At 43.2% G+C, this 17,613-nt stretch overlaps 1 protein-coding gene across 1 annotated transcript; it reads left to right on the top strand.

Moving 5' to 3' along the window:
• Positions 1-3,657: 3,657 nt before the first annotated feature.
• CCN3 (cellular communication network factor 3) lies at positions 3,658-12,595 on the top strand. The gene is made up of 5 exons (XM_061123560.1): positions 3,658-3,999; positions 4,127-4,352; positions 5,609-5,863; positions 7,418-7,632; positions 10,759-12,595. The coding sequence occupies exons 1-5, from the start codon at positions 3,916-3,918 to the stop codon at positions 11,017-11,019; spliced, it is 1,041 nt and encodes a 346-aa protein (XP_060979543.1). The 5' UTR covers positions 3,658-3,915; the 3' UTR covers positions 11,020-12,595.
• Positions 12,596-17,613: the final 5,018 nt, after the last annotated feature.

Genomic DNA, 17,613 nt, shown 5'->3' with positions numbered 1-17,613 from the left:
AGGGGCTTCCCTGGTGGCTCATAGAACCTGTCTGCAATGCAGGAGACCCAGGTTCCATCCCTGGGTCAGGCAGATCCCCTGGAGAAGGAAATGGCAACCTACTCTAGTATTTTTGCCTGGAGAATTCCATGGACAGAGGAACCTGGGCTAAAGTCCATGGTGTCACAAAGAGTCAGACACGACTGAGCAACTCACACTTTAACTTCCCCAGACAACTCAGCTGACACATGGTTTATTTCAAACACAGTATCACCAGCCTGTGTGCCATCCTTTAGACGCTGAGTGAAAGACTAAGAAAGGTGTGTGTCAGGGGCAGATGGGTGATGACTGATAAGACCAACACAGCCTCTACTGCTGCCAAGAAACAAACGGCCTCCCATTCTTTCTTACCTCCTCACATGCAAAACAGTGACAAATGACAAAACTTTAAGTGAGGCTAGCAGTGTCTCAAAAAGTCCTAAACCAACTGATCACGTACTTGTCCCTTAAGTAGATGCTGGGGATATTATGGAGAATATGACCTGCTCCCTGTCCTCAAAGGCTCCCAGGCAGCAGAGGGAGATAGATGCAGAAACAGGCACATCATTATTATTCGATAAGTTAAGAGATATAAGAGAAAGGCAAGAGATGCTGGGTCTTCAGAGAGGATGAAATCTCTCCCAGCAAGGAGGAGTCCAGAGACGTTATTGTGAAGGTGGCCAAGCAGGACCTGACATGTTGTCATCAGATGGATCCACTTTCAATTGCTAGTTTTCTTCATGCAGAGGTCCTTAATCAGGAGCATCTATAGGAGATTACAGAGTGGACATTCCTTCTCTGGTGATAGGGTCATGATGTAAGAGATTAGGGAGAATTTAAGGATGACACTTTTCTTAAATGTTAGAAGCTGGTCCGTGGTGGGACAGACTGAAAAGGTGACACAAAGAGAAGCAAAATTTAGATAGAAGGATGGAGTCCTCATAGCTCCAAGGCCCTGGTCTTAGTTATCTCTGAGGTTTAGCAGCACCGTTTCCATGTCATTTTTATGTGAAATACCACAGCCTCTGCCTAATAAATGTGTCTTTCTGAAACTAGCTCGTTTGGTTTTTATCACTTGCAGCAATCAAGAGACTTGAACCATAGCACACATTAGCAATGACTTGACATCTTCCTTGTCTGACAGTTACCTTTCTCTTCTCAACCTCCCCCTTTCCAAGAAGAGTCAGCCCAGTCTTAGCGCTGCCAATTTCTCCTTGTTCTGTCAATTCATACATTGAAAATTTAGCCAGTATTCCTGCCTCCTGGTTAGTTGTACTCCTACTTGTTCCATATCAAGGTTTCCCAAAGCCACTTCCCATTTCCAAGTATTCAATACATTGAAATGCTGTCTACCAAGAGCCTTCACCAGAAAATCCAACTGAGTGGGTTGAGGGTGGGGTCCAAGAGTCTGTATTTTTCATATACAATGGAATATTACTCAGCCATAAAAATAATGAAATCATGCCATGTGTAGCAACATGGATGGACCGAGAAATTATTGTATTAAGTGAAGCAAGCCAGACAGCGAAAGACAGATATCATATGATATTGTTTATATGTTTATATATGTTTATATGTGGACTCTAAAAGAAAAAAATGACACAAATGAACTTACATCCAAAGCAGAGACTCACAGACACAGAAAACAAACTTATGGTTACCAAAAGGGAAAGGGGGTGGGGGATGGATAAATTAGGAGGCTAGGATTAACATTACACACTACTACGTATAAAACAGATAAACAACAAAGACCTACTGTATAACACAAGCAACTATACTTAATATCTTGTGATAACCTATAAAGGAAAAGAATACGAAAGATAGTATATATGTATATATATACACACATACATATATATAGATATAATGTATATATATTTATATATGTAAAGGTATATATAAATATTTACATATATATGTAATGTATATATAAATACATATAAATATATACATATATACGGCTGAATCACTTTGTTGTACACTTGAAGCTATCACAACATTGTAAACTGACTATACTTCAATTTTTAAAAATCATTATAAACAAAAGTATACATTTTTCAAAACACACCCTGGTTAATTCTGAGGTACAACCGGGTGGAAGCATTGCCATGCCAGATGACTCACGAAGCCCATCACCTTGAAGAGTGTACTGAGTGTCCCTGACACGGCACAAATTAACGGTTCAGCCTCTCACCAAGCTTTCCTAATCAGTCTGCATGTCCTCAAAGAAAGCGGAATTCACAGAGGCTCAGAAGTAGTTAACAGCAGTCTTAAGCTGTTCAGAGAACTACTCTGAAGGGGCTGGGGATGATTTCATCCTGGAAGGTGGGTGTGGCAGGGGCAGACCTGGCCCCTTACACAAGCTGCCTTTGATTTCCTTCATGTTAGAGATGGATGACGTAGAAGAAATTTGCTTCCTTTCAAAGCCTAAAGTTCCCTCATAAGCCAGTATAATTTTCCTGAAAAGTGGCTTTCCAACAGGGCTACCCCCAAAGGAGGTGGACATGGTGATCCCAGAGGCAGCAGCAAAGCTGAAATACAGGACTGAGATGTTTTGAATACCGTCCAGCACTGTCACCTTTGGAACAAACTGTTCTTTCTCATGAGAGATGACAAGAGTTTCCCAGCAGTCATTTTTTGAATTTTTTGAAAGTAGGTGCCAGGTGGAAGAAGGATTTGATGTCCTGGAATGCCAGTTCAGGAAAGGAAGTAACTTTCCCAGTCCTTCCTTAATTTGCTGAGGTTTTGACAGGGCCTGAGCTGAAGCCATCTTAAACACCCTCACAGGCTCTTATATTCTGACAGGTGCCCTTTCACGGGAGGCATGATACCACAGGTGTTTCAAGTTTTTTCTCTACAAGAATGGACATTTTTTATGCACCTCAGGCTCTCATATTTTCATTCTATTATGTTTTATTTGTATTTCTACCAAACCTGCAGAATTGGGGGTTTAAGAATCAGCAGGGCTTGAAATGATTAGAGTCAAAAGAACTCTACCTTGGGACTTCCGTAGTGGTCCAGTGGCTAACTCTCTGGGGTCGGGGCTTTGAACCCTGGTCCCCCCTGGGAACTAGATCCCACATACCACAATATAAGATACCCCAAGCTGCACCTAAGACCTGTTACAGCCAAATAAATAAAAATGAACAACAACAACAAAAACTTTGCCTTTTGGCCAATAGCATCCCCCATCCTAACTTTGACTTCTGTTTTCTGCGCACCCCCCCCCCCACTACTTTCTCCCTTCTGTTTCCCCCTTCCTCCCTCCCCCCCCCCCCCCCCCCCCCCCAGCTCTCCACACTCAGAGCGAGCGTGCCCTAAACAGTGACAAACTTGCATGTGCTTCCTTTATGACTAAACTCCTGGGCCTCTCGCCAACCCCCCACAGATGGTCGCAAACATCAGACACCCCTTTAGGGGAGCCCCACGTTTGCAACCCGGCTGGAAACGGCCAGGCGGAGAAGCGTGATGGGGAGTGGCGGTGTCTTAGTCCTGGGGGAAGGCGCAGCCGCTTCCAGGAGGAAACGGGCGTTTCCTTCCCACGCGCTCGGCGAGCTCTGGGTCCTGGCCCCGGGCCTCCACCCCGCCCCGCCCGGAGCTCTGGGAAAAGCCAGTCGCCACACACAGGCACACGCAGGCCCCGGGGCCGCGCCCAAAGGAGAGCGGCACCCACGGCCAATTGCTATGGCAACCCCGGGGTTCGTTCCATTCCCCACCCCGCCGGTCCCCCCGCCTCCTGCCTGAGCGGCAGCCAACCGGCTTGTGCGCGTCCTAGGAGCGCGCTATAAAACCTGCGCTGTGGCGCTGGCCGGGGGCGAGCCCGACCTGGAGCGGGGCGAGCGGAGCCAATCTCCGACCTGGAAAAGGCGTGTGAGAGCGACCCGGGAAAGCCTGAACATGCAGGGTGCGCAGAGCCAGAGTCTCGGTCTGCCCAAGCAGTGCCTCTGCCTGGCTTTCCTGCTCCTCCATCTCCTGGGACAGGTGAGTGGCGCACTCGCCAGGTGCCTCTGGTCACTTTCTGAGCAAAACCCCTGTTCGATCCCTGGCTCACTCAGCTTTCCAGCGTCCCTGATGAGAAGTTTCTCCTTCTGGTCTTGCCCGCCCCCAGGTCGCTGCGGCTGAGCGTTGCCCCTCCTCGTGCCCGGCCACGTGCCCCCCAAAGCCGCCGGCCTGCGCCCCCGGGGTGAGGGCGGTGCTGGACGACTGCTCCTGCTGCCTGGTGTGCGCTCGTCAGCGCGGTGAGAGCTGCTCCGTGCTGCTGCCCTGCGAGGAGAGCCGCGGCCTCTTCTGCGACCGCAGAGCGGACCCCAGCGCCCAGACTGGCATCTGCATGGGTAAACCTGCCCCCACCCGCCCCCTGACCTCCTGTCTCTCCATAGCGGAGCTGTCCCCTCTTTTCCTCTCCTCCTCTCTTTGATCCTAGAGGGTGATGCCCTAGTTGATGTTTATGGAGCACCTGTGCCAGGGATGGTCTGGGGTCTCGTGGGGTTTGGGGGAGAGCCAGGAGCTCGAAGGAAACCTGCCCTCCGGCGGAGGTGAGAAGCGTCCGTCACTTGCCTCCCTAGAGAAGAATCCAAATAGACGGGGAGCAGAGCAGAGTTAAGGGCCAGTGAAGTCATTTCCTATCCACGTTTCCAGGGGACGCATGGGGGGTGATGGAAACTTGGGCTTACTCACAGGCTCAGAGTTCCCCCAACTGTAGCCATTCAGGCTTGTTTTCACACCTGTAATTGTCCCATCTGAGCCAAAGCAGCCCCTACTCCCCTGGGACCTATGGAACCCCTGTCTGAGTTGTGAGTAAAATCAAGCTGGTGAAACTCAATCAGTCCGGGATCAATTTCCCACCTGGTGTACCACTTAGTTGGAGGCTGTCCCCATCTCCTTGGATGAGGGGGCTTTTAGCTTCCTTTCTAAACTAGTGATGATTTATTGTGCTGGAATGCCAAGGAATCTGAAGCCTTTCCCAGTTTGCCCAGTTAACCTGTTTGGAGACTGAAGAACTCTGTTTTTCTTTTTCATTCTGAGCTCCTGGAGCAGGAGAATCTAAGGAGGTTCTTGCAAAACAACCTTTTCATTGGGAGCAAAAGCTGTGGGACCTTGGGAGTGTCACTTCACGGTTGGGCCCCTCTTCCTTTGTCCGTAAAATGAGTGGCAGGACTGGGTGGTCTTGAGTGTTTCTTCTTCCTCTGGGAAGCTCCATAAGGACATCTCTCTACTGGTGATAGATCAGCAACCAGATGTCTTCAACTAGAAAAAGAATGAATTGGGGTTTGGAACATGTGCTGTGCAAATTCTACAGCTTCGCCAGTGCATCCTGTTTTTTTTTTTTTTTTTCCTCTCCCCTTCCCTCTCGGCTCTTCTTCCCCAAGACTCTTCACCACCCTATTAATAATCACTGTAGCCCGCCAGGCTCCTCTTTCCATGGGATTTCCCAGGCAAGAATACTGGGGTGGGTTGTCATTTCCTTCTCCAGGGGACCTTCCCGGCCCAGGGATCGAACCCGGGTCTCCTGCATTGCAGGCAGGTTTTGTATCGTGTGAGCCGCCAGGGAAGGCCCTTCCCTCTATGCTCTTCTTCCCCATTATTCTAGCGGTAGAAGGAGACAACTGTGTGTTCGATGGAGTCATCTACCAGAGTGGGGAGACCTTCCAGCCAAGTTGCAAATACCAGTGCGCCTGCCAAGATGGACAGGTTGGCTGTGTGCCCCGCTGTGAAGAGGACCTGCTACTGCCCCAGCCCGACTGCCCAGCTCCCAGAAAAGTTAAAGTGCCGGGGGAGTGCTGTGAAAAGTGGATCTGTGACTCCAATGAGACGGGGACATTAGGGGACCTCCAGACCCTTCCAGGTAAGAAATTCAACATACGTGAATTTAACAGTCCCAGCACAGGAAGAAATGCAGGCAGGAAGTATGTGTGCTCTTTGGGATTTGTAGTGAGAAACCGGCTTCAGTTTCTGGCCATTCATTCGTGGAGTCCAGCTGGCCCATGGAGATTAGACACATCACATGTGGGAATCCCAGCCAAGTTATTGAAGTATGCACACAGCCTCTCCTGAAGAAGAGTCATGTTCAGTGGTTCTTTTGAGTCATAGGAGTGATTTTTGTAGTCTTAATACATGACTACTATTTATGTTTTAGTTTGTCTCACTTGACCCTTATTAACATTGCAAAGGTATGTTTTGGCAACTTTATGCAAAACACACAATTGATATAGCTTCTATATTTATGACAAGAGTCAGTTTATGTGAGTCAGTCATGTCCAACTCTTTGCAGCCCCATGGACTGTAGCTCTCCAGGCTCCTCTGTTCATGGAATTCTCCAGCCAGGACTATGGGAGCGGTTAGCCATTCCCTTCCCCAGGGGATCTTCCCAACCCAGGGATTGAACCCAGGTTTCCCACATTGCAGGTAGATTTTTTACCATATGAGCCAATGGGGAAGTCCATCAATTCAAGGGGAATGCCTTTTAGGTCATTTGCAAAGGGCCTGGTGATAACTCTTTCTTTTCTGGATTCTGTCAACTACTTATGCACTCTTAAGACTATCTCCCCTAAGGAATGCCATCCCTGGACAAGTGTCACAGAGAAATGCCACCTTTCTAGATGCTGTAGGAAGGATCAAGTAACACTTTAGGATCTTTGTTTGCTTTTCCTTTTGTTTTGGCTCATAAAGGAAATGACTTTTTTTTTTTTTTTTTTTGTAAGAGCAAAAATTCAAGATCCAGTAGAGAATATTTTGGAAGCCATTAGTCAGCCAGATTATTTACACTGGCAGGACACAGAACTTTACAGTCTTTCTGAAGTCAGGAATTATCAGCCATGCCTTACAGATAGGAAAATTGCCATGTAAGGGAGGAGATGTGCCCAGCATGTTAAGGCCAGCATATTAAGTATTGAGACTGAACTGTCTGAAAGTGATTGTATCCCACAACCCAGACAACCAGTTGCACCTCCCTAAGGCAGAGTTTTACTTTCATCACTATTTTGAGTTGGTTGGTTCTACTTTCTCATCCAATTACAATTTTTAACTGATCATCTTTCTAGACAAAAATCACATGTTGAAATCATGTGATTTCAGTGCAATTTATGGAATGGTTCTTGATGCTATACGGTGCTATATTCTTAAAACTACTAAGCGTCTCAAAGACGGGTTCTCCTAAACTTCTCATGAACAAATTGGACAGACATTCCACAAAGATTTCTTGAAGGTCAACTGTGCACTAGGCATTGTGCTACCTGTTTGGGGATTATAAATACAGAGTTTCAGGTCTGTCCCCTGAAAGCACCTGAGTTGAGCCGGTACCTGATTGGATGAGATGCTTTTTCTAATGATGGTTGAAAGGACCACTCTGCCATCCCCATGTTTCACTCAATAGTGCTGTCTTTATTCCAAAATCGCATAGCCTACAGGACAGAAGCCACTCTAGGAGTTGCAGTCTCGGACTCAAGTATCAACTGCATCGAACAGACCACAGAGTGGAGTGCATGTTCCAAGAGCTGCGGCACGGGCTTTTCCACCCGAGTCACCAACAGGAATCCTCACTGTGAGATGGTGAAGCAGACCCGGCTCTGCATGGTGCGGCCCTGTGACCAAGAGCACAGGCAGCCGACAGACAAGGTACAAGCCTGGGGGAAGCCTCCCGTGACAGAGGAGGTGGCCTTGCTCACTGGCCCCTGTGTATTAGCAAATCTCTGTGATGTTAGTTGGCTCTGCAATCAGCTCCAGTAGAGGAGTTTACCTTTTTTTTTTTCCTCTCTTTAATGTATTGAAATATCCTAAGCAACTCACAGCAGGTAAAGAAGGAGAGGTCAGGAACGTCCCTGGTGGTCCAGTGGTTAAGACTCCATGCTTCCATTACAGGGGGCACGGATTCCATCCCAGGTCAGGGAACTAAGATCTACATGCCACGTGGTGCCACCAAAAACAGAAAAAAAGAGGGAGAGGTTGGACAACTCTAATGCTGTCCCTAATTGAGAAAAGTCTGGCAAATCTCATTTCATCCTGGAAAAACACAGTTACTCAATGATCAAGCATGCTTGATTTTAGAAAGGTCATTTCTGAGCCCAGTTGTCTTCACCCTTTAGGTTTAGTCTGAAAGAAGCAACAGAGTAGGGACCACATCTGCCTTCCAAATCCCTCCATCCTCCACATCCTACCTGGGACGTACTGTGTGCTTGATAAACAACTGTGTATGAATAAATGAATGGGTGTCTGGGAATTATTTTCAGTCTTTTAAAAAGCCTAGTGCCACTAGTACATTTGCCAGGAAGAGGTGATATGTGCCAAATAAAATAGCACATTGCTTTCCTTTTTTGCTGGAATGATATCAACTCAGTGTGTTAATGCTGAGCAGAAGGCATGCAGATCAGAAGCTATGATTGGTTCCTGATGACATCACAGTCCTTGTTAGCAGAACCCAAGATCAGATAAATGCAATACTCAAATCAAACTAGTTGATGAACCCTTGTACAAACCTAAGGCCAAAATAAAATAGTCCCTAGCAATGAAAGATTTACATATCTCTCCACTGAGGCAATATCATCTCATGCTTAAGAGCGCAACTCTGGAGCCAGACAGCCTGACTTTAAATCCTGGCTTCTCAAATGAGCTAGCTGTGGGACTTGGGTGATTTTCTTAACCTTTAAGCCTCAGTTCCTTCCCTTAGATAAAAGAGACATTAACAGTGGCTACAGTTCCTTACTCAGAGTTGTCATGAAGATTAAATTCCATGAATTTGCAAAGTACTGGGCATAGATTGCTGCCCCGGCGCTCAGATGCTCAGTTGAGTCCGACTCTTTGCGACCCATGGACTGTAGCCCACTGGGTTCCTCTGTCCATGGGATTCTCTAAGAATACGGGAATGGGTTGCCATTTCCTCCTCTAGGGAATCTTCCCTACCCAGGGATCGAACCCTGGGGCTCTTACATCTCCGGCATTGCAGGTGGATTCTTTACCACTAGCGCCACCTGTAAGCATAGATTACTGTATTAATATACATATTAATATTAACTTGATATTAACCATCATTTCTGTTATTGGTAAAATAAGAGTCTCTAGTGGTTGCATTGTTATATGGCTACTTAGCTCTCTGACTTTTTAAGATCCATTCTAACTTTCTGCTTCTTCTGCCAGTTTAGAAAGAACACCTGGAAACACCTTCCTCTCTGTTTCTATCCCTTCATCTCTCTCTCTCTCACTCACTCACTCACACACACACAAATGTCGCAAACCTTGCGCTTTTTGGTTTATATTGGCAAAAATATACACTAAGTATTATAAATATCAACAAAGAAAAAGCAAGAGCCTTTAAGTACTGTCAAGAACATAGTACTTTATTACATAAGGCTTTTCAATGCCATGACTTTAACATTTTGCTTTTTCTACTGTTTCTTTTTTCAGAATTTATATTTTTTTCTTATAAAAAATATAATCTTGCACCCAGTTTAATATTAGGAGATACTATATTTAAGATATTTATTTATAGTACAAGTATATATTTCATTAAAAGTCCAGAAATGTGCTCAGAATCTAGGGAAATGCTAGGCCAATAATCATTACTTCCTTGTCACTGAAAGATTCTTAACTATGAAACAGTGCTTCTGTAAGTGTGGTCCCCAGACCAGCAGCATCATCTAAGAACTTTTTAGAATTGCAAATTGTGGGGATCCCCATCAGATCTACTGAATCAAAACCCTGGGTTTAAGGCCCAACAATGTATGTTTTAGCAATGTGTGTTAGTACATTTTCATGTACTCTTAAAGCTTTAGAGCTACTGATTTTAGAGAATTCCAAGTCTCATCACTCCACAATCTATGGACTGTGCCTAAAGAGGTAAAAAGCAGTGGAGAATTGTGACAAATTAGGTGAAGAAATCTAGGTGGGAAATTAACGTATTATCAGTGTCTTACTGCATTATCAGTATTGGGGTTCTTCATCAATAATTACTAATGGAATGTTGAATAAATTCCCTAATTACCATGCCTTCATGGAAAATAACCTTAAATCACACTGTCTTACACTTTCCTGAGGTCACAGTGTAATATCAGCAGAAAAAATGAGCTTTGTGTCAGACAAATTCAATTACTAGTTGTCTTCTGATCACTTCAGCCTTCTGAGACTCCATTTACTTATCTATAAAACTTGAACAATTGCTCTTTACATGAATAATTGCTCCTTGTATGAGTGAATGTTGCTAATAAGGTTAAGTGAGTTAATGTCTGAAAAAATTTGAAACAGTAATAGGTTTGCAGCGATGCCACATATATTCCATTTCTCTTTATAGCACCTAAAGAATGTATTGGACTAAAACTAATGCCAGTCTTCTTATGATGGCTTGACAAAGCAACTTTCTTTATCATGCATATGCTTTCACCTTCATGCATATATCACTTGGTCAAAAGATGGTTATAGATAATTAGGCACGGTTTCCACATTCTAGGTAGGAAGACAGACGAATACAGGAAGCAGTTAAGAACTGTACCTGTCTGAAGGGCAAAGAATTTCCCAGAATCTCTTGGTTTATGTATCATGGCCCAGAACTTTGCCACAAGCTCCCCAGGTATTCTGGGGGAAGCAAATACTTGTAATGGACCACACTGCTAGAACAAAATTAACATTCTGTTAGCAAAGAAGAAGGAGCAACAGATATTGGGTAGGCAACTAGCAGGTTATTCCATATGCCTAGATGGGTCCCTCAGAGGAAAGATGACCATTTCATGCATCACTCCTTTTCTTCTTTCTTAGAAAGGAAAAAAGTGTCTCCGTAGCATCAAGTCACTCAAAGCCATCCACCTGCAGTTTGAGAACTGCACGAGCCTCCACACCTACAAGCCCAGGTTCTGTGGGATCTGCAGCGATGGCCGGTGCTGCACTCCCCACAACACCAAAACCATCCAGGTGGAGTTCCAGTGCTCCCCAGGGCAGATCCTCAAGAAGCCAGTGATGGTCATCGGGACCTGCACCTGTCACAACAACTGTCCTCACAGCAACTCGTCTTTCCTCTAAGACTTCAAGCCAAACACCAGCAGCAAGAAGATGTAACTCGTCCCTTGAGAAGCCCACCGACAGAGGCAAACTGCAGCCACCCACCATCAAATGAACATAAGAAAAATTACCCTCCTCTGAGTCTCATGTATTTTCTGTGGTCATATGAGGTCAGTTATATCTGTCTTTTTTTTCATGAAGGATATGATTAACTATAAACCTGGAATCAAGTTAAGCTCAGGAGAGTACTTAGGGATGACTTTTTCTTTTACATGTTTACTACACACATTTACTACACGTTTACTCCATGTGAAAACTTCAAAATTTCAGAAATCAGATACAGATCTTACTGTGTAAACAGTATCACATTGTGCTCATTTTGTTATACACTTGTAAAATTTCAAGAAAAGGTCACTGTAATGAAATGACATGGTGAAGTCCAAGGTCATACTGAGAGTATTGTCATATAACTATTTCACCATGGATTGAGGATTGACCTAAGGGTTCTCTGTGCAGCACTCTTTTTCAGTAACTCAGCTCTGAACTTCAAATTCTGAGATCTGATGAAACATATAGTTCTCCAACTTGAAATCTGTTTTCTGTGTACATGGAAAACAAGCTATATCTACAATAATGGAATGCTTATTAATTAAGTGCACTGGTGTCATAAACTGGCTCCATTTCAGACAAGTTGACTCCTTTCCAAAAGAAAGAAGCTAAACAGAAAATTACCCCTTATACAGAGATGACCAGCCTCTATCAGCCCTCAGACATTTGTATGTGTCTGGAGGTTCCTGGGGATCACTAGTTTTTTAATTCAGAAGAAGCAGAACCCATCAGGAGGGTTCTTCTTACCTTACCAATGAATAAACTAAGGCCCAAAGCACCTGATTATAACTTTTGGTGACTTTCAAATATGCTGGTAGTAGAATTTTGAAAAAGCAAAACAAAATCGACATGACTGCAGTGGCGAGATACCACAAACTCCATAGGAGTTCAGAATTATTGAACAGATGCCCCAAACTTATCCTTGGGTCTTAGTTAGGCAAACTCATGAACAAGATATATGCATCTACATATGTTTATCTAACTTGTCAGGCTATAAGATAGACTGCAAACTTAAATGTATACATTCTTCTATTGTCACCCTATGTGTTCAGCTTTTCTACTTTAAAGTATTTATATAAATGTAAATTATACATTTTTAAAAATATTCTTTTTACTTTCGCTACTTGTTGGACATTACTAAATAAACATTATCTTATCAAAGTGTGACTCTGCTATTAGTTTTGTGCTTCTGAGTTGTTTATTGAAAGTATAAATTCAATGAAAATTTACCAATTAAATCAGATAAAATGTGACAGCATCTGTTGAAAGCAAAGTGGATTCTTTTAGATGAACTTAGAATTTCTGGTCAGAAGGAAAACAAAAGACCATTGTTAATTTGGTGATCTCTATTGCCAAGGCCTCAGATATTCTTTACTCTCTTTACTCAATCCAGTATCTAGAACCCTGATATTTTTTCTGGATAGCCTTCGAGATACCTCCATATATTAAAAATTGAACTTGTGGTTGCATGTATATTATCTATGGTGAAACAGGTCACCAGCCCAGGTGGGATGCATGAGACAAGTGCTCGAGCCTGGTGCACTGGGAAGACCCAGAGGAATCGGGTGGAGAGGGAGGTGGGAGGGGGGATCGGGATGGGGAATACATGTAAATCCATGGCTGATTCATGTCAATGTATGACAAAACCCACTGAAAAAATAAATAAATTAATAAATTAAAAAAAAATAAATAAAGTATAGCTGACTTACAACATTATATTAGTTTTAGGTGTACAAATAGTGATTCTCTATTTTTATAGTTTATACTCCATTTACAGTTGTTATGAAATATTGGCTACATCCCCTGTGCTATACAATGTATCCTTTTATCTTATTTATTTTATACATAATAGTTTAGGCCTCCTAATCCCTCCTACCCCTATCTTGTCCCTCCCTCCTTCCCTCTCCCCTTTGGTGACCACTAGTTTGCTCTCTGTATCTATGAGTCTTTCTCTTATGTTATATTCATTCATTTTGTTTTTCAGCTTCCATATATGTGATAACATACAGTATGTGTCTTTCTCATCTTTCTCTTGGAGAAGGCAATGGCACCCCACTCCAGTACTCTTGCCTGGAAAATCCCGTGGACGGAGGAGCCTGGCAGGCTGCAGTCCTTGGGTCATGAAGAGTTAGACACGACTGAGTGACTTCACTTTCACTTTTCACTTTCATGCATTGGAGAAGGCAATGGCAACCCACTCCAGTGTTCTTGCCTGGAGAGTCCCAGGGACGGGGGCGCCTGGTGGGCTGCCATCTATGGGGTCGCACAGAGTCGGACACGACTGAAGCGACTTAGCAGCAGCAGCATCTTTCTCTGTCTATTTCACTTAGCATAATACCCTCTAGGCCCATCCACATTGTTACAAATGGCAGAATTTCATTCTTTTTTAGGGCTGAGTAATATTCTATTTTGTGTATGTGTATATATACATATATTGTGTGTGTGTGTATATACACATATGTATGTATACCACATTTTCTTTATCCATTCATCTGGTGATGGGCACTTAGATTGCTCCTGTATCTTGGCTAATATGCTAATAGTGCTATGAGCACTGGGGCTCCTGATACCAGGATTACCTCGATCAGCCTGCATTTACTCAGTGTCCAGTGATGCAGAACATGGTCGTGAGCTGGGCTGTCATCAGGGCAGCGTGAGGGCTAGAGTTAATTTAACTTTGTGTTTTAAAGTTTCTGGTTGATGCACTGGTTCTCTGGTTCTTCCATAATATTTTTTTTAAAAAGTTTCCTTAATTCCTAACTTCACTTCCCCAAGCTGCAAGCCTTCTTCCCACCCATAACTTTAGCTAGCGTCTATTTGCCTTTTAAAATAGACTAGAAAGGACTTCCCTGGTGATACACTGGACAAGAATCTACCTGCCAATGCAGGGGACATGGGTTTGATCCCTGGTCTGGGAAGATTCCACGTGCCACGGAACAACCAAGCCCGTGCCCCACAGCTGCTGAGCCTGTGTGCTACAACTACTGAAGCCGGCCTGTCTAGAGCCTGTGTTGTGCAGCAAGAGAACCACCACAATGAGAAGCTTGTGTCCTGCAATGAAGAGATGCCCTTGCTCTCTGCAACTAGAGAAAGCCCATGCGCAGCAACAAAGACCTAGCACAACCATAAATAAATAAATTTTTTTTAAAAAAGATAGATTGGAAAGCCAGTTTTATTTCTAGGAGTTTATTCAAAGGAAATTATCAAGGGGTGCTGACTTTGATTTCATATGTATTGTACCGAGCACTTCACCGTCATTGTATTATTTAATTTGCATAATAATCCTACAATGCAGGCACTCTTCCCCATATTACAATTGAGGGAATGTCTAAAATTTTTTCAATAAATGTTTAAAAGGAACTGGTGGACCTAGAACTCAAGTCAATGTCCTTCTGCTATCTTGTGGATCCCTGCAAAGATTATCTGCAAAACTATTCAATCCAATGTTGTTCATAAGAGCAAAATAGGAAGACTCTGAGGTCCAAAAGTACACGTTTGGTTATATAAATCCCAAGACATCCATTATGATGAAGAACAAAGCAATATTTAAAATGAAAATGTCAGAAAATACTTACCCCATAAAACATATACAATGTTGAAGAGTGATTTGTTTTTGTTCATAAGTTTCCATGACTTGAAAAAACTCTGAGAAAATGGGCAACAAAATATTAGCAATTATGTCAAATTGGAGTCATGTTTTCCCCTTTTTTGTGATTTCTTCTTGAACCTTTTTTTAAATTTAGGACATTTTTATTGCTGTAATTTAGTTCCTAAGTTATGTCCAACTCTTTTGCCACCCCATGAACTGTAGCCCAACAGGCTCCTCCATCCATGGGATTTCCCGGGCAAGAATCCTGGACTGGGTTGCCGTTTCCTTTTCCAGGGGATCTTCCTGACCCAGGGATCGAACTGAGTTTCCTGTGTTTCTTGCATTGGCAGGCAGATTCTTCACTGCTGAGCCACCAGAGAAATCCAACTTAAGACATACTACCTGTAATATGACGAGAACAGAGACAACAGGAAAGTAAAATAGCAAGTCTGAATTCACATATCCCTTCAAGCACAATTTCTTTTCACACCTTTGCCCATTCATCCTGCACTGCCTGCCCCTTCCAGCATCTGAAACGTTTATCAATTCATTCATTTTGTTCATTCAAAAAATACTTATTGACTGCATTTGTGTGTTAAGTCCTGAGAATCCAGTCATGAATAAAACAAACAATAAAATAAATGTTACTTTTCTCCCTGGAAATGACTCACTATCAGCCCCAGCAAGCAAAAAGCAGTAAACAAAAAGTCAAAGAAGATTATTAAATTAAGGTGACCTAATAGTTTCTGGGTGGGTAATTTAGCTGGAGGAAGTAAAGGTGTTTCTTTCTGAAGAGGTAATATTTCATCTTACATCTGAATCACCAAGATTAGGAGAGAGAATCTTCCAGCCTGAGATAACAGCTTAGGGAAAAAAACAAAAAACAAAAAACCCAGCATCTGGAATAAGCTTGGAGCGTCATTAAAAAATATTCAGGTGGCTGGAGCAATATGGAGGCAGGTGATGATATAAATGCAGGGACTTGCCTCTATCATCCTAGCTCTTGCATCATTTACAACTAATTCTTTAAAAATCCCATTACAATGAGCATCTTGAGGCCAATATTTCAGTCTTCTTTGAAAAGAAGTACCTGGGCTTTCTCTGATGACTCAACAGGTAAAGAATCTCCCTGCCATGTAGGAGACTCAGGAGACGTGGGTTCAGTCCCTGGGTCAGGAAGATCCCCTGGAGGAGGAAATGGCAACCCACCCCAGTATTCTTGCCTGGGAAATCCCACGGACAGAGGAGCCTGGGGAGCTACAGTCTAAAGGATTGCAAAGAGTTGGACACGACGAAGCAAGCTTGCAACACAGCCTGGAATACAATAGGACCTCACTCATTGAATGAGTGGATGGATGGATATATGAATGAATGAATGAACTACGCATTGACAAAAAATAAAATGTTCTTCAAAATAAATGTTAGGCTCTTAAACTCTCATTTTCAGTATCACTGTCACTACGATTTTCTTTATCTCTCACTTAGAGGTCTTCCCACTCTCTATCAACTACAAGCACACACACATGCATTCCTGAAATAATGATCTCAGACAGTTGGGGGGAAAAATGTGATCTGATCTACAAATATTTGTTAACTCTAGGACATTCCAGTGATAGAGCAAGGAAAGCAATATTTACAGAGCAGAGTTAGGTCTGCAGAAAGAGTACAGGTTTGAGAGTTATTCAAGCTGGGTTTGCAAATCAGGTCTGTTCTTTCCCAGCTTTGGGATATTGGGCAATTTGGACACATCCTCTGAGTCTTAGTTTCCATACCTGTAAGATGAAATCATAATATTGAGAGAGTAGCAAATCACCCTAAGTTGTCCTGAACTGATGTGGTCCCTTGAGACTCAGGAATTTCAGTTGTAAATCAAGACAGTCCCAGGCAAAGTTGCATGAGATGGTCATCCTAGGTACCAAACATGTATTGTTGTAACTTAAGATGTGTTCATAAGCACTTGATCATGCCAGGCACACAGTAGGCCAGCAAATGACAGCTGCTAAAATAAAATTCTCCAGTAGAGTCAAGCACCGCCCTTTAATCATGCATGACATGTTCAGAGGCAGACATTACTGACCTCAGGAAAAGACCAAGAGATTCAAAGAAAGTTAATGACCTATTAAGGACACAGTGAATGAAGGGGCTGGGATTCAAACTCAGAGTCTGCATAAGCTCAGAGCCAAAGTTCTTTCCTTTCTTCAGTGCCACAGACACTGAGGCCAAGTATATTTTCAGCAACCAAAACAATTCCAACAGTTTTCATTTTTGTGCTGTTTTCCCAAACTATAAATGTTCTCTTTTAGAAACAGCATTGCAAAGTCGTGAGATTGTTGATATCATTCTGTGAATGTGAAACTTTTGAAATCACTTAATTGCTGTTTAGTGACAAGGCACACTTCATTGAAAATTAATGGAGGATTTTTCTTTTCTTTTGTCACTTGAGGATTCAATTCAACAATGCAGTGAGGACACCTTTACGCTAGAAAATATGTTTGTCACATGCCTGTCTGTGCTTGATGAGATTATCGATAAAGCTTTTGCTGGAGATTTATGGACAGTATTAGATTTCTCTCCCAGTGTTTTCCTTGTAGATACACATTGTCATGCTTCTGAACAGGTTTTGCTCCAAAAATGCTCAATATCATAAGTCAGATCATCAAAACAGTATGTCCTTTTGGTGTGTGCTATTGAGCTTAGTTTGAAGATTCATTTTTGTTGGAAGTCTATTCATCTTAACCACACCGCGTGGTTCTTGCAGGCGGTGTTATGCTGTCTTGACCGCAGAAGGTTCACCAAATTCAATTACTGCTTCAATAACACTGCTGGCACTTGCTGAACTCTGAATAAGGAAGAATTCTCTGCAGCCATCCAGCTGAGGACTGTGAATTACTGTTACATTAAGCCAGCTGTTCTGGGGA

The sequence above is a fragment of the Dama dama genome, chromosome 21, assembly GCF_033118175.1.
Source record: "Dama dama isolate Ldn47 chromosome 21, ASM3311817v1, whole genome shotgun sequence".
Classification (NCBI taxonomy): Eukaryota; Metazoa; Chordata; class Mammalia; order Artiodactyla; family Cervidae; genus Dama; species Dama dama.
Note: the sequence above shows the minus strand (reverse complement) of the source record. Positions and strands in the feature narration are given on the sequence as shown.